At 38.5% G+C, this 18,332-nt stretch overlaps 1 protein-coding gene across 1 annotated transcript in view; it reads left to right on the top strand.

Moving 5' to 3' along the window:
* Positions 1-18,332, top strand: part of MMS22L (MMS22 like, DNA repair protein) — an 86,466-nt gene that overhangs the window by 50,290 nt on the left and 17,844 nt on the right. Inside the window, exons 15-16 of the mRNA XM_042884636.1 lie at positions 11,990-12,180; positions 14,615-14,765. Coding sequence (XP_042740570.1) covers positions 11,990-12,180; positions 14,615-14,765 — 342 coding nt within the window. The remainder of the gene's footprint in view (positions 1-11,989; positions 12,181-14,614; positions 14,766-18,332) is intronic.

Raw genomic sequence — 18,332 nt, 5'->3', positions numbered from 1 at the left:
ATACCACTGAAGGTAACAAAGGTGCGATGTAATTGAGTTCAAATTAACTTCAGGGTTTTCCCAAGACTGTTCCACAAGCTGAAATGTGAAGCAGTTAAATTGAATTCACACAGGTTTCGTTGTCTTTGATGGTCTTCCAACCTTATCTTAGTTAAATGTGTTTAGGAAAAGAGAACGGTTCTCTGGCACAACTTTGTTAGGCTGGCTGAAACAGATGTCTTATTCCCTCTCAGTAAACCTAGCAAAAGTAGTCTACAGGTTTACAGCTTGCATTTAAATTATGTTCATAACAACTTGTCTTTTTGGTGACGTAGTTGCACCCTTTGAGAAGGGTTGAGGAGACAGTGCTAACTAATATTCTGGAGCTCTGGATGTTTGGCTTTTCTTGGCCTTTGTGTTTTAGGGTTGTGTGTCCTTATTAATATCTTTGCTTTGTCTTTGAGCATAATAAAGATGTTGGGGATTTCTTGGTCTTGTGTGTTTTAAAAGTATTACTAAGTTCACTCAGCATGCTGTCCATGATTAACACAGGGTTCTCTATTACTCTGCTACTGGCTATAAAGAGGATTATATTAAACTCAGTAACCTTGCTGAAGCCCTTTTGTACATTGCTGCTATATTGATAATCTGCACATGATTCAACTGCAGTTGATAACCTTTTATTCAGAGCATTAACACTTCCCATTCCAGGGAAGGTGAGAATCTTTGATATCAGCAGATGAGTTCTGGTGACATTCAGATCAGTATTTTTACAAAGGCTTCTCTGAAATAATGCTTCCTATTTTCTTATGTTCTCATGACATCAGAGGCAGATGTTGGTGATATGGCAGTAGAGGCTGAACTTTTCTGACAGTATTCTGTTACATTTTGTTGACATGTAACAGATTGTCACAGAAGGGCAGTCTGACAAAGTGGCATCTGACATAGAAGTGTGTATGAAGCAAAGGCGAGGAAATGAATTCCTCCATGTGGAAAGAAAAGGTACCCACTGACATTCATCAACACCTGCTGAAGATTTGTGGAGACCTAATGGTGAATGTGACACACCGAGGTGGTTGGAAGACAAGCCACATTCTGGATGGATATGAACAGCTGTCACACCACAAAGTGAAGAATCTTAGTCAACTCATCTTCATGAACTGAAAGATTAACACCAGACTCCTGTGTATGGAGCTGAGTATCAGCTTCAGTGCATTGGAAACAATAGTGGCAATGTTGGAATGTCACAGCTTGCGCTAGATGGGACCCACAAATGCTCACACAAGAATATTAAGTACATTTTTCAGGACCTATTGAACCAATACAAGCCTGAAGGTGACAGCTTCCTAAATCGTATCTTTAACAATGATGAGACATGGTGTCACCACTACAAGCTAGAGACAAAATGACGTTCTATGGAGTCGTAACATGAATTCTCCACTGAAGTAAAAGTTCTAGACAGCCTCCAGCAGGTGAAGTGATGTGTACTGTCTGTTGGGATAGGAAAGCAGTAATCCTTCTGGACTTCCTGGAATCCAGATAGACCATCAACTCTGGCCACTACATTAGAGCACTGGCTAAGCTGAAGGCTCAAACGTGCAGATTCAGGCTAGAGAAGGTGACAACCTTTCTCCAGCAACACAATAATGCCAGACCCCATGTCACTTTGTAGACCATGGAGCACACTGCCAGTCTTGGCTGAACTTTCCTGACACACCCACTGTATAGTCCAGATTTCTTATATCCCCATTTCCATCTGTTTGGGCCAATGGAAAGCATGGGCAACATCTTCCTTGCAACAGTATTGTCACAGCAGCTGTGAAATAGTGGGTCACCTCTGCTGCTGTTGAGTTTTATGAGTGCGGCACGCAGGCGCTTGCTCATTGCTGGTGAAAATGAATAGCTAATGGTAGTGACTGCTGCAAAATAGTCTGTAGCTGAGAATTTGTTCAATCGAATAGTGTTACTGTGCTTTTTAGATCTGTTGTATTTTCCATGAAATAAGTAGGAGGCATTGTTTTAAGAGTGACCTACATATTAGTATGATCATTCAGATGTTACAATGGACATTTCTTCACCTCAACTTTGACACAGGATACTCGCTAAGCCTAACTGTATCCTAAAAATATTCGGTGACTAACTACAGTGACTGTTACACTGATCACTGATAAAATAGTGAATGTTTTGGGAATCTACTATGGATTTATTTTAGGAAGCAAACATTTGAGAGTAATACAAAAAAGTTTTCTAGCATGCTGCATCTAAATTTAAACAGTATTACATATGTGCCAGTAAATTATAAAAAACAAAGTAAGATGGGTCCCTTGATGCCATTCAGAGGGACCTCGACAGGCTGGAGGGCTGGGCTCGGGTGAACCTGATGAGGTTCAACACGGCAAAGTGCAAGGTTTTGCATTTGGGCCGGAAGAACCCCAGGCACCTGTACAGGCTGGGAGGAGCGGTCCTTGAGAGCAGCTCGGCAGAGAAGGACCTGGGGGTCCTGATGGACGAGAGACTGAATATGAGCCAGCAGTGCGCTCTGGCAGCTCGAAAGGCAAATGGGATCCTGGGCTCCATCAGGAGAGGGGTGGCCAGCAGGGACAGGGAGGTGATTGTCCCTCTCTACTCAGCTCTTGTGAGGCCCCACCTGGAGTACTGTGTCCAGGTGTGGAGCCCTCAGTACAAGAAAGACATAGAGATTTTGGAAAGGGCCCAGAGGAGGGCGACTAAGATGATCAGGGGGCTGGAGCACCTCCCCTATGAGGACAGGCTGAGGGAGTTGGGCTTGTTCAGCCTGGAGAAGAGAAGGCTGCAGAGTGACCTCATTGCAGCCTATCAATACCTGAAGGGAACCTACACCCAGGAGGGGAGTAAACTCTTCAAAAGGGCTGATAACAGCAGGACTAGGGGAAATGGATCCAAGTTGAAGGAGGGAAGATTTAGGTTGGATGTTAGGGGGAAGTTCTTTACAAGGAGAGTGGTTAGGCCCTGGAACGGGCTGCCCAGGGAGGTTGTGGATGCCCCGTCCTTGGACGTGTTTAAGGCCAGGTTGGACGGGGTCCTGGGCAACCTGATCTGAATGTGTATGTTTGGTGGCCCTGCTAGGCAGGGGGGTTGGAACTACATGATCCTTGGGGTCCCTTCCAACCCGGGTGATTCTGTGATTCTGTGATTCTGTGAAGATGAATTGAGATTGAATTGAGATGTGTTTGTGATTAATACCTATTAATGAACAGCTTTCCTCTGGAAAATTATGCTTGAAAAATTATCAGAACCTGTTGCCATACCTCCAGTAATGCATATTATAGAATCATGTCTTCGGTGACACTTGCTGGATTTAAGGAATCCGGCCCATAGGGAAGATTGATTTTCTTTTTCTCTTTCCATGATTTTCTATGCAATTTCTTTTCCAGATACTTGCTGTATCTTGTGATTTAATAGGCGATGTTTGGAGTAGACTGCTGGCCCATTTGTCCATACATTTCTTAAGACCTGCATCAAGCACCAACAGATACGAATGCTTGTAAAAATTTTCCGTGACAGCTTTCACTTTCATGTCACGATTATGGCATGTATGGTCTGGATCATTGCAACTCTCACTGCATCCACAGTTGCTTGGGAGAGTCAGAAAGACAGAACAGGCTGTCGCTTTCTCTATGTCTTTCTTCCACCATATACTACATGGAGGAAAAGTTGAGGAAGGAAGAATGTGATCAAAGAAGTACTATAATAGAAGAGAGATGATTATGCTTGGAGGTCATTTCATTTCTCTTCATTTATTTATTTATTATTTTAGAGTTAAACTTGTCAGTATTTGCTGTCTGCCCACTATCCTATATGAAGGATTTCCACACTTCTTTGTACAGTTCTTTGTCTTGAAATTGACCTTTTTTTTCTTTTAAACTTCTTGTCTTTGCCAAGTCTAGGGGTGGCATACTAGGAATATTTGTTGCTTTCTAGTAAGGGGTAGGAATGTTCAGACCCTTACTGATTTGGCCTTTGGACAGCTTTTGGTCTTCCAATTTATAAAAAATAAAAATGAAAAAAAAAATGTGTGAGCTACACCTGGATAGTGAGGTTTCCCTTGTCACCCTTATGTGCCCCTTATAAATTCTAGAAGGCTAACCCCAAAATGAAAGCATAGTATTTAAACACTGTGAAGGGAAAAAAAACCCAAAACAAAACAAAACCAACCCACCTCTGTTCCAGCTGAAACCAGGACATTCAGTACTGACAGCTTGTATCATATTTACTTGTGCATGGTCAAGGAGGATGAGAAAACATTGTTGCTGTTGTACTTGCATTACAAATTTAAGAGGATCTGTCATATTTTCCCCACTCTTTTGTAAGTTTGGTGAATATCCCCAGTAATGTCTAAGAAATGAAACTTGGCTTTAGTCTTTAAGGGAAAAAGTAGTTGTCTATAACAGTTAACTGTACTTAAACTTGTTTGAAAATATTTATATTTTATGAAATTTCCTATGTTTCGTAATTAAGCAGAGTCATTTAGTTTGGGACATTTTCAGATGGCATTATTTTACTTAGAAAGGTGACATGAAGCTAAATTGATGCGTGTGATTTGAGTGCCTGTGGACTGCTTTTTTTTATTTGACTGGGGATGATCATCTGGATTTCTTATATATGTTAATTGCATTGCTTATATAAATTGTCACGTTTGAAGCTGCTTAACTATTGAACCTGTTCTGTCCGTGAGCTACTAACAATAGGAATATAATAGATTCTTCCACTGAGATTTGAAGATTTATATCGTCAATGAAGAATTAAAGTGCCTCTGTTTAAGTCTACTGAGTGCTCTGGAAGAAAGTATGCAATCTGCTTCTGCTTAGGCACTGACTGTGGTAAACTGAAAGGTTCTGTGGCCTTTTATCAATAGATACTTTTCAATTAAAGGAACATGATGCAAAATACATGTCAGGGTGTTTAGAGGCAATATTTTCTTAATATTTGTGTTAAAAACCAGAACTCTTTGACCAGAATTATTCAGTGGATGAACTTAAACCAATAATTTAACAAAGCCAGAGAAGATGTCCTAATTGAAATGATGCCCCAGTGTCTGTGTGTAATTCTGACAGCCAATGCTATATGCCCTGATAGTTTTATTTTATAAGCATGTATAGATGAGTTATTGAAGTTGTTCTCTGAAGACTGTCAGTCTGATAGTGGTATGGTGATGCAGGCATTTGTTCATCTTTTACTGTAAAGCACTAGGCCATCTTCATGCCTGGAAGCTCCATTCTGGTGAGGAAGAGGCTAGGCTGGAACTTGGAAGACTGCTGCTGTCAAGTTGTCTGAAGCTCTCCAGCAATGAATAGGGCTCTGATGGCCTAAAGTAGCAGATCCAGCTGAACAGCAACTTGTTTGGCATGTGCAGCATATATTTTAAATCAGACCACTTTGAATGTTTTGATAGCATCTAAAGATATAAAATAAAGCCCTGGTGAAGAAATTAGTTGCCTGTAAAATGCGTTGGTTTGCTGTCTAAGTGTTAGGCATGTGTCTTACAGAGTGGAAATCGGGAACCAGAGTTAAGCACTTTCATTCCTTTTGTAAGCATATCAGAAGAAGTATTTCCAAAAATCACCCCCCCCGAATTTTGCCTCCTACTTGGGGGTTTGCTTAATACCTACAGAAAATGACCACTGAAAGATTGAATCCAGTCTGCAGGGGTTCAGAAGTGTCAAGAAGAGCAACGTTCTGCACTTGTAACCACTGTGGAGTCTCAATTGTGAAACTGCATGCTTGAACTCTTTTCTATTTTTTTAATAAAGAGCAACAGATATTCCAAAGGATTACCTAATTGTTAGGATGTAATGCTGGAGCATGATGAGCTCTGTTTCTCATTCTAGAGTTTAGTGTTTTTTGTTTGTTTGTTTGTTTTTCTCAGCGATGTAATGCAAAATTCACAGTCATGGAAGCAGTGCTGGATCTCAAAAACAGTTTATCAAAATGATACAGGTGATACTCTGCTCCCTGAGGCTGTAACTCATTGGTTGTTATATAAAAAAATGTGTGTGTTCAGGTTTTAAAATTAAGGCATCTACTGCTATGCTTTGCTTTAGTTGGCGTGAGTTAGTAATCAGATTTCTGAGCTCCAGTAGATGGAGACTGTGAGTTAGATGCTCAGCTCAAGGCATTTGTGGACATTTAAGGGTGTGCAGATGAATTCTAGGCATGTTGGGAACTTCCGGATCAAAATACAGTGCTCTGACTAGTAAGTGATCAGTTTGTGAATTAAGATTCAGGCAATCGAGATCTGTTTGTGCCCTGATTTTTAACCTTACACCTATCTGTCCCTCCTCTTGTCTCATCCAACATATGAGCTCACTTTTTCTGTGCTTCACACTGCTGTGCGCAAATGGATGAATTAGGGCTTTGAGTCCTGGATGGTTCTGTTTTGAAAAGCATCCTTCTTCCAATTTTCCCTATCTCATCACACCAGTCACTGATCATCTCACATACACACAACTAGGAATATTATTCTGACATCTGTTTTGCAGTAAGCATTTAAACATGCAGTTTATTTTGGATTATTGAAGCAGGTTAAACTGAAGGAAGAACACTGAAACAATTTCTTAAATACTGTGCTGGAGGAGACATGGTTATTGTTTGATTATATTTTATCATGGTTTTTGCAGTTCTGTTTGTGTGGTCAGCATAACAGTTCTGTGGTGGGGAGGATGCTGTCACTATGGTTTACACGCTTTCATTATGAACAATTTTTTTTCTTCAAATGTTTCTTTTAACTGATGGGAAATTTTGGGTTTGGCCTTAATTTTGTCATGTTGCTTATCTCGCTTATCCTTTTGAAACCTAGTTTTTATTTCCCTAAAAATGGGTTAAAATTCTGTACTCTTTATTTACTTAATTATTTTCAGTTGTCAAAGTGAAAGTGCTGCTGCTCAAGTATTAGGAAACTTCATAGAAATTTTGTATGTATATTTTGCAGCTATGGAAACAAGTTGAGAGATTCTAGTTTGAGGTGGGATTACTTTTGTCACTATGCTAGTGCAGTCATACCAGTCTCAGTATACTGTGTGCTGTATAAAAAGGTATAAAAAGAACTTTGTGTCCCAAAGAGCTTAGAAACAGATTTTAAAGAGGATTTGGATGTTTGAATTAGACTCATGTAGAATTTAGTCACCTGACTTAATTCATGTTACACAGAAACTGCCTAATGTGGAAGTATCTGAAATTCTGCAGGGGACTCTATTTTAACCACTGAAGTTCCCTAGGTACTTAAACATCTAATGTGTGTGTGCCCAGAGACACTGAGGCTGTTTTTGCAATTAGCTGTGACTGACTGCTGTTTAGCAGTCAGCTTAGAGACTTTGAGATCATAAACCTAATGTTTTGGCACTTAAAATTCTTTTAAGTATGATATCAGTGCACCTAATAAACACTGATAACAAAGTTCACTGCAGAGCTCTGCAACCCTACCCACTTGCATTTGATGCTGTGTACAAGAGGTAGAAGGTTCACCTTTTTACGCAGTATTTAAGCAGTGACATCAGTCACTGGTGATCTGGAAAAAGCTGAGAAACTTTAGCAAGAGCTTCAGGAATTTCACATTTGTGGCTTTCCACCAGTATCTAAGCATAGTTATGTTGGAGCACTTTCTGACAAGTGTGCCATTGTGCAACTATTGTACCACTTCTTTGAATCCAGAATCATTTTATGAATCTGCATCTACAAGTAGAATTATGTGGTTTGGTACTTCAAAGTTGGAGATAGATGCTGACCAACAAGAAAGATGTCTTCATGTCTTTTTTTAATCACTTTATGTGAACTAATTTCTTTGCTTGGTTTTACTTTTTCCCATATACTGGAGAAGTGTAGCTAATGATTTCCAGTCTGGTGCATTAGAAGCTGGTCTGCATCTAAACTGGACATTATTGTATTGCATTACAAGTATTATAGAAGTATTGGTTGGAACCTACACAGGTCTCCTAGACCAGATTTCTGCTCACAGACACTGTTGCCTATGCTAGATCACATCAGCCATGGTTTTGTCCAGATAAGTCTCCAAAAGTCTCCAGTGGTGGAGACTTGACTGCCTCTTGAGGTAACACAGTTCTCATGGTGGAAAGGCTCTTTGTGATGTCACATCAGAACCTCACTCAAGCTGTGTCCATTTTGTCCTTACCTTTTTGGATGTTAGTCCATGTTTAAATTAACTTTTCTTTATCAAATGTGTATTAGAAAGTTGTATACAAAAGTAATTAGTGCTCTCTATGAATGTGTTATTTCATACTTTTTGTTACATCTTATAACACGGTTTCAGAAATGTACGTAAATATGCAGTTTTCACTAAATACAAAGCACAGATATAAGTAAATGCTTCTGAGCAAATTACTAAGTACAAGTTGAACAGTGAGTTTGTCAACATGGAATGTGGTGTCTGCATGGATCAATTAAATAAGCTGCTGCAGTTGTGATTTTCTATAACAATTGCGTAACTAAATGACATGATAATCAACTATATGAATACCTATGCCAAATTATTTTGAAAGATGTATGGAGGGTATGCAGGGATCTTTCTCGTTTTAATTCAGGATAGGACTGGTTAATGGGAGCACATAGCTTCTGCAGAAAAATTGCTTATGGTTTTATTCACTCTGAGAAGCACAAGCTCTGGTGAAATGGAGAAGAAATGATAGAGTTACTAAAGAAACATTGATGCATTGCAGCATTTGAAGAAAGTGAAAGTAGGTGAATAATTACGGACTAAATTCTGAAATGCTGCATAGTAAATATTGCTTGTTCATTCAAGCTGAGTGAACTGCTGTCTAGCAGAGATCTCACAGTTGTGCACCTGCAGTAACAGTGCAAATATTGAGTGTATCACTGCAGTAAAATTAATACACCTACAGAAAATGTGGCTGGATAGATTTCTACAGGAAAGCCCTTTTTTCTCCCCCCTTTGTAATAGTGCCATTTAATTTCTTTATGTTGACAAGTGAGGGAGGACAAACAGGAAAAACACTCTTATGAAATGGAATAGTGTCAACATTGCCTCTTTTATTTTGGGTTTTAATAGCATCCTTATTGTACAGCTTGTCACTAGCGTTTTCAGCAGAAACAAAAATAATTTTCTTTGTTAACATGGCTTATGATTTTGGGGTGACCTTAAGTTGATACTTTTGTTGCTCTGCACTTTTCCGAGAAGCTGATACACCGTCTGTGTTTGGGACTTGTTGAGAGGATGTAAGGCTCTTCTGTTGTCTTCACTGATATCAAAACCTGTATTTCTTTTATTCCAGCATTAACTAACCTCCATATGTTTTCCATTCTTTATACTGAAATCTTCAAAGCTTTTGCATTGCTGAGGAAACTTCATCTTCCCCCAACCAAATCTTTCACTTTAATTCCTTAATGGCAACAAATATGGCATGATGTGTTTGCTGCTGGTATATTAGAACACGAAACTGCACAGGTAATCTTGAGGCAAAAAGAGGCAGATTTTGTAAGGGAGGTCTCCAGGTTAAAGTGCTACTCCAGTCCATTGATCTCCAGAGAACAAGAGGGCTGTATTTTCCAGTTGGAAATGTGGAAGTCTGAATAAAAACAAAAATTGTATTTGTCTGCATTTTTATGGAATTAAATAAGTTTACTTAATTGTGGAAGCAGCTGGCCACACAAACTACAGCATGTATTGATGCTCCATCGATCTGAAGCATTTATGTTATTGCAAGCATTTGTGTAGGTTACTATGAATAAACATAAATACTGATTTGTATGTGTTGCCCTTCCACTGACACGGAGATATATTACCTTACTTTGGGAGTCTGTACACCTTTCTACTTTGCATAGATGTCTAAAGGAGATGCAGGCCACCCTTCTTTGGAGAGACAGTTTAGAGGAGACAAAAAGGTCTTTGTGCAGTTTTGCAGTTTAGTCTGAGTAAGTTGGACACAATTTAGTCTTGGAGATTTAATTCTCTGCGCTATGAAGAATCATACTTTCCTAACCAACAACAGAATTGCTTTCTGCTTTTACTGTTTACCTTTCTTTGTTTAATGGACAAAAAATTATATATTTTTAACTTGCTTTTCCAGTCCTTCTTTTGCTTATTCATTAACTGTCCTCCAGACCTCACAGTTTCTGCACCTTTACTTTGTCCTCTTTTAATAAGAGATACTCCCAAAGAAGTATTGCTTGACTTTTTAATGCTAATCTGGCTTCTGTTTCAATTCATGTTGACTTGGACAATATACCTTGTAAATAGGAATACCAACGGACGTGCTGAATATAATCCTCACTTTCTAAGCATAGATTGTTTTCACAGCATCCTTAAAGGGTAAGCTGTCATACTATCCAAATATCATGGCTGGGAAACTGAGGCTAAGAAAGGCTGTATGAATTACATGAAGTCACACAGGGAATAAATGATAGGCTTAGAAGCCCCAGCTTCTGTTCTGTGTTTGGACTAATGCTGTCTCTCAAGAATACCCTTGATTCCTCCTAATGATACATACCCTTCTGTGTCTGTTAAACGTAGCTATTCAAAAAGTAGTTGATTCTCAATTTTCTCACTGTCTGTCCTATTGAAACTAATGGATGCCCAAAGGCAGGCATGAAGTATTGTTACCTTTGACATCCAGTGTGTTTTATGTTTTAAATTATGTGTTAGGCACAATTTTTGGATATTAATTTGGTATGATGAGATGCTTTTCTAATATCAACCCTAGTAAGTGAAGGCCTTGCAGCCAGCCTACTCTTTATTTAAAATTATTCCATTTCAGATGTCCTAATGAGTGCTGCGAGTTGTGTAATTCTTTCGTAGTTTTCCCACATTCCCAGGGGGGCACTGGGGACTGGAGTTTTTTGGTTTTGTTTATTTCAAATCAGGGTGAGCCCAGAAAGAATATCTAGGGGAACTGTTTTTGTGAAACTCCTGCAATTTCGACAACAGCAATTAAAAAATGCATTGCAGTCTACAAATATTAGTGTTAAGATAAGTCTCAATGCCTCTGCTGTTTGCCATTATCTTATAAATATCTTGACTCTGACTTTAGAGTGCTGTTTATGGAATTTAATAAAGCAAATGTAATAATGCTGCCTGTGCTTTAATGCACAATCTCAATTGAGTTGACCAGAAGATAAATAGGAACAGGAATGATAGTGCATTCCTACAGATTGTTTTTAATAAGCTTGTTATTTAGTTGATCAGCCCAGTGCCATACTGCCTCCTGTCCTGCTCTACCAGACAAATTTATTAATGCTTCCCCCCCCCAGCCCCCATTTCTCTGGGAACATTGATTCCCTGCAGACATATCTCTATTAAACCTCTAGAAAGTCACAACTTCCAAATTAGATTAAGTAGCAGGAATGGTACTAGAAGAATCAAAGAAAATTGAGTGTGTTATTGAATTCATGCCACATTGTCTCAGGAAGAGATGGGAGTTATGTGTAGTGGTAACTTTTGTCCTTACTGTACTAACAAAGCTGTGGGCATTGCTGTCAAACCTAATTGTCTGCAGCACATCAGGGTAAAATGAATCTTTTCCCATATCAAAACTTGTATCTAGTGAGGTTTTACAAATGAGAAATAAGTTTCCAAAGGAAGCCTTACAATTGATCAAAATCATTTGCCATTATTTGCTGTGCACAACACTACCCGAAAACCTTACTGGCAACAATTTTAAGAAGCAGCTGGCGTTGGATTGTAAGCAGACTTTCCTGTCATGCTAGCAGTTGCAAAATGCAGATATTCATTTTAAAACTGCCTATTCCTCATTTTGATCTGACATATTAAAAAGCATATAATTAATGGTTGACATTAGTAATTAACATTAACTTTATGGTGCTTAATATGCCATCGTTCATCCATCAAATAACTGGTATGCATAATGCCTTCGCATAAAGGTTTTAATTACACAAATGATTTTTCAGTTCTCAGTCTCTACCGTTTAAAGTAGTTGTAAATGCATTTTTAAAGATCTGAATTTTTCATTTATTGAATGTAAACATTGGTTTTGTTTCTCCCTAGGAGTGTGCACAAACGTGTAAACCAGGGACTTCGAACAGGGAACGCAGACTCAAATGCTCAGCTCCCATTAGTGGCTAAAGAGCACCACCTTGCTGTCGCTAGTGCTCTCTGGAGAAATTTCTTTCCCTATTTGAAGAGCCAGAGAATGTCACAGATGCCACCTTCCCCTCAGCTTGCTGATACAGCTGCAGGTTAGCACTGCAAGCAGCGGATTTTTTCACTATGTTCTGGATCACAAACTGTAAAGGATTTTACATTGGGATGTTTCTGTTTCTATGTAGTAATATGCATAATTGCAAAAAGCTAGACTCTATGCTAAATATTTTAATGAGACCAAATAATGTAGTATTGAACTAGCTGATAGAATATAACAAGACTGAGAACTCCAAAGGACTTTGAAGCCATACCAGCTTGATGTTTTTTTCTTCTAGTCACAGATCATGATCATTGCAAATGCTATACAGTAACAATGAGAATAACTTATTTCACTGTATCTAGAACTTATATCTTTTTGCAGCTTATCTTAACTTTGTGTTGACTATTCCTTCCACTATGCATGTGATTCAGTCAGTTTTTGTTATGTATATTTTACAGATGAAGACAGTTTAAAAGGTTGATTAAATGACTGCTGTTTTTCGCTGAACCTTTACAGTCATGTCATGGTCATAAAACTGTTTCATAATTCAATTTAATTTTTCATCTTGCTTGCACTGAGGAGTTAGTCGTTAAGACAATATTCCATATGTATGTGTACTCGATGTGCAGCAGGAGAATCAGCATGTCATTGACTAAAAGGAAATCTCATTTTGATCTTTACTGTCAGTAGTTAGCATTGTATTCTGCTGTTACAATTATCTTCTATCCATTTAGCTAAAATACAGAGATTTTAGAAAACTGTGTTGTCTTTTTCTCCCCATCATGATATGAGTTAGGTTCAGATAAGCTCAGAAGCACTGATTTGGTAATAGAAACATGAAAAGACCCTTCATTTGATGCAGCTCGGCAGTAGTTAGTAGGTGACTGTAATGAAGGAGGCAGCATGCAGTGGTAGTGGTCTCATGCTGCTGAAACATTTGTAGAAAACAGCAATACAAATCAAAGGAAGAGGTTGTTAGTGTCATAACTTTCATTCATTTCCTACAGTGCTACTTCTTTTTATTTTATATTAACACAGTAAAATAGCAAGAAGAGCAGACTGTTATAAACCCTGCTTAGAAGTAGTAGAGTGCAGTTGTGACCCGCTCTATATAGATGTATCAGGCACATCTTTACTCTGGATAAAGCAAACCCTTTCCACGCTGTGTGAGCATCTTGCCTTAGATGTTGCAGCCCAGAGAAGAGACCAGTCATAGCTCTCTTGCTCCCCCTGCCAGGCAAATAGCCTGTGTCTCACATTATCCTTACAGTCTCCCTTTTCTCTCTCACCAGTGTTACAGTGGATGTTGCAGAAACAACATGATAATGTGAGAAGGCTAACACAAATTGCTTCCTTATTTAAAGCAGAATGGAGACTCACTCTGACATCCTTTTTTATTCTGAAGCACATAAGGAAATGTGAAGTCCTTCATAGCTTAGGATGATCTATCCCTTCACCATTAATTACAGCACCCTCATTGTTGATGTTCCTGAAAACTAGCCTTTTTTGTCAAAATCAGTGGGCTTCTCAATGCAAGCAGATCTGTAAATAATTACCTTAATAAGTTATTAAGGTATTAATACTTAAGTGGTATTGGAAAATTTGAGAAAGTGAGCTTCTTATTTTGGTGCCCTCCAAAAATAGTTTTCCCAACTTATTTGATGTCACTCACCTCTTATCACATAACTCCTCATCATTTCAGATTACATTAAACATACTTGTTATTTTCAGCATAAAGATGGTACCATAATAACTTTTATGCTGGTAGTGGTGATTATAGATTCCCCAGTAAATCTAGCAGGAATAGCAGAAGGTACTACTCCACTTTCAAGATCTGTAGCTTTTACTAGTTCATCCTTTCTAAATAGGGTTCTCTCCTGAAAGTGTACTTATGCATACAAGGGAGACAGTAGTGAAACTATGCTTTCTCTATAGAGATGGCTACGTTTCTCCATGCACATAAATGTTGTAATGCTATAATGGAAAGTACTATGGTAATAGTGAGGTGAAAAGTCTTTGGTTATAGCAAATAAGATTGAGCCCGCATGCAGCAGCTACAGAAATGAGGGAAAAGAGCTGCTTACCTTTGGAAGGCCTCAGGTAGGCAAGGGTCTCCAGCAAAAGATGCCCTTGCCTCCACTGCCAACCCTTAAATGAGGTCTGGGAAGGGAAGGGTGGGAAGGGGTGGATCCTGGCTCCACACCTTTCGGTAACGCTGGTGCATTGCATGCATCTGAGCTCCCCTTGGTTGGCCCTGCCTTCCCACCAGGTGCTCTTTTGCTGTTTCAGGTCGTGACTTTGCATTTCCACTACAATACTATCCATTCCAGTAGTTGCCTAGTGCTAACTGAGATTTCTAATACTTCTGAAGATGCACATTATTATTTGTAGTTAACTTTAAATGTTTTTTGTTGTGTTTCATTTTTTGTTAAACAGAAAATTACTGATAAATTATTAACATGTACTATACTTTTCTCTCTTTAAATCAGGTTTTGCACTGTTGGCATTGGATATACCCAGCAAAGCTCTATCAGATCTTCAGCCACAACCTGTTCTATCGATGATGCAGCTGTTTGGATGGGATGATATGGTGTGGCCTCACCTGGTGTCTAGATATCTGAGTCACCTAATTCAAAACAGGTGAAAAATTGCAACTATTTGTTCTTTCAAGTTCTTCCAGTACCTACCTATTCCTTATTCGGACTTGAGAAAATGTTTTTTCAAACAGCGATGTTTCATTAAGTTCACTCAGGTTCTGAGAGTCTTTTGAAGTTCTAGATTTCTTGGAAGTATCATATCTTCTTGGACTTCAATGGCATGCAGTAGGTGTTAGATGCATTGGTTGGATTTCTTGTTTTTACATATAAGCAGTTTAGGATACTCAAAATACATCAGGGTGATAGGTAAGAATGAGTTTGGCAAAGTGTCAGCCTCCTGACCCAGGTGCACTTTAATTTGAAACTTAGTAAATTCTAAAATTTCTTCTTAAAAATAGTGGTCTTATTCTTCTTGTACCGTTTACATTTAACAGAAAATCTTAAATCTTATTATAATAAGTTGAAATAGACATTATCAGGTAAGTCTGAAGACACTATGTAGTTAATATTAAAATGTCTCGACTTCTTTTAAATGAAGAAGTTCTGCAGGAAGCTGAGGAGGAGGGGTTGAATAGTATTGAAAATATAATGAAAATGATTGTCAGAAAATGCATGCATTAAAACTTTCTTTTTCACAAGCTTGAAACACTTTCTGAACATTTATTAACGTTCATGGAGCTCTGGTTTCTGAGACCTGCTAAATGAATGCTTTAAATTAAATAATGGGGTAAGAAAATTTATCACATTCGTATGTTTTACATACCAATGATGAATTTTCACAGAATTGCTTAGGTGTTGGAAGGAACCTCTAAAGCTCAAATAGTCTAACTAGTCCCATTATCTGCTCAAGCAGGGTCAGCTAGAACACATTGCCCAGGACTGTATACAGTTAGAATTTTATATAGCTGAGAAATTTTACTTCCCTTAAAAGGCCCACGTAAGCATAAGATGGATGGTTTGGAGTAGTATTTGTTTTCATGGTGTGTTCCCCTGTTACTGAATCAGGCTTTGGAAGCAGAGGTGAGAGACGAGGGACTAAATGTGTCTTTGTCTCTTCGTTTCACTCTACTTTAACGTAGAAAAAAAATGTTACTTGTTTTTGGGGGTAAATACTGTACTTAGAAACACAGCATTCAGCCTCTAGATTTGCTGTGTTTCTCTTGGATAAGCAATGTAGGGTCAGTGCAAGGTTTCAAATACACATGCTGAATAAAGTAGGAGATGAACACGTGCAATCACCTATTTATAATTTAAATCTTTTACTTAGGAGGTAAGATCGAAGAAAACACTTCTATGCCTAAACTGGAATTTTAGTACTGTTTAGGTGCTTAGGGCTAAATCCCAGTAAACACTTCAGTGAAATCAGTTACTTTATGGAATGGAATCATTTGAGTTGGAAGGAACCTTTAGAGGTCGCCTAGTCCAACTCCCCTTGCAATGAACAGGGATCTCTTCGTCTACATCTGGTTGCTCAGAGTCCTGTCCAGCCTGTCCTGGAATGTCTCCAAGGTAGGAGCATCCACCAGCTCTCTGGGCAAGCTGTTCCAGTGCTTCATTACCTTCTTCATGGAACAACTTTTTCCTTGTATTCTTATGTATACGTTAAGTATACATTACTATCCTTATGTAGACTTAAGTATATATTAGCAATATTGAACTCTCTACATATCATTTTATATATACCCACAAATATATTGCCACCCTGGCTGGGATAAGAGTAGTTTGGAATTATGGCCTAAGCATTCATGTTTACGTTAGCAAGCAGAGAACCTGCATATATGACTGATTTCCCCCTATGGCCCTGCTGCCATAATTTGAGCTGAAAATGCAGTTAGCACTGATGGTAGTTAATGTGTGTTTACTACTTGAGCAGTTAGAATACTTGTGCAAGAATCGGGAAGACCGAAGGTGAGTCTTGGACTCCAAAGAAGTTCAAACTTTGACTTCCAAATGCCAGTTTAGGAATGAGTGGCTCTTGCCTCTCCTTCTGTGGAATAAGTGGAAATGTTATGTTCATGGATTCATTTCAAGAAAACCCAACGAAAATACTAATGGTTTTATAGTTCAGTGGTGATGGATATGTCTTCTGCTTGCATGTGTGTATGTTCTCTCTCATTTGTTCTCACTCTTTTTTTTCTTTCTGAGTCTGTCTTGCTCCTTTCTTGAAATCTCCCATTGGGAGCATGGGGCATAAAGCCCTTGCACCAAGGCATATATTTTTGCTCATAACCAAAGGTTCCAATTGCCAAATATCAAGGAGAATTGTCAAAATTGCCCAGCAATGTAGAAATTGGAGTATGTGAGCCTAGAATATGTGCGTTCCTGCTTCATCAGCAAAGCTACTAGGAGCTCATACTTCCTTGTGAAAGAACAACTTTATTTGATAGAATTTAACAATGTATTGTACTCTAAATACTGTCATTTTCTTATATTCTAATAAGGCTTTTTTTTCTTTTCTTTTTTTTTTTTCTTTTTTGTAGTATGCTTCAAGTACTTCTTTACCTTAGGCAGTTGTAGAGCAAAAGTTATCAAAGTGTCTCAAGTGCTGGAATCTTAAGACTTCATGGTTACTGTGCTGTGATAATTTTCACATCAAACATTCTCAGTTAAAAAGTAAAAAGATTATTTTGTTGCTGATGCTGTTATACACCCTGCAAGCTCAGCCTAGTCTCTTTCAGATGGAAGCTCTGTTTTGCCTATCAGCTACTTCAGTGTTGATAATAAAAGCTCTGATGGGCAAGCTGTGCCCTTGGGAACATGTGCACAAGCTTTGGTATTTCTACTGCAGTCGTGCTTAAAGTTCCTTTCCCAGTCAGTGTTGTGTAGTACATGGTAGTATTAGAACAGATTTAAATTATCTTCAAGCATGTGCATAAATTCATTGATTTAAAAGAACCACTCATCATGCCTATAGCAGGCAGTTCCTGTTCTTTCCTTTCTGAAGGAGTGGGAACATATTTCTCTCCAGCTTCAGGAAGATGCCTCAGTGGCCTACCTGCAAGGAAGAAACAGAAACAAGGATGAGTCTGCAGCAGAGTGTGTTTTTGTAATCCTGTGTGTCCACAGAGACTAGCTTCATGCATCCAAATTATGTAAGGTTTATCTTGGATTTTTTTTTTGTTGTTTACACATTACTGCAAAGAGCACAATGTCCATAGGCATCCTGGTGGTTTTTGTTTTGGCAATGGAATTTAATTTTCAAACTTGTAGTTTTTGGTTGTGGTTTGCACTTGGTCTCCTTATTGTCAATTGCATTTAAACAGGGATATTCAGACAAAATATACAGCTGTCGTTGCTTTTAACAAACTAACAAAGAAACCAAAAACCTTTATTAAAGATATTCAGTGAGGAGCAGAATCCAGTTTGGCTTCCACAGGTCCATCTGGACTCTCTGTTGCAAGCCTGAGTAAAAATTCAGTAGAAAATAAGTAGATTTATATGTACATATATCAAGAAAAGAAAACAAGCATTTTTCATTAAAGTCAAAGCACAAGGACTGACTGGGGAAGAATCTCTCGAAGAAAAATGTTTAGCTATTTTCAAGAAATTTCAGTGACCTGAAGCACACGAGGAGCTCATCTCATAGGAATTGCAAACAGGGCATAGAACA

Source organism: Lagopus leucura, unplaced genomic scaffold (assembly GCF_019238085.1).
Source record: "Lagopus leucura isolate 7727_CA_CO unplaced genomic scaffold, USGS_WTPT01 Super-Scaffold_73, whole genome shotgun sequence".
NCBI classification, from domain to species: domain Eukaryota; kingdom Metazoa; phylum Chordata; class Aves; order Galliformes; family Phasianidae; genus Lagopus; species Lagopus leucura.
The sequence above is the reverse complement of the archived record's forward strand: the minus strand, read 5'-3'. Positions and strand labels throughout refer to the sequence as shown.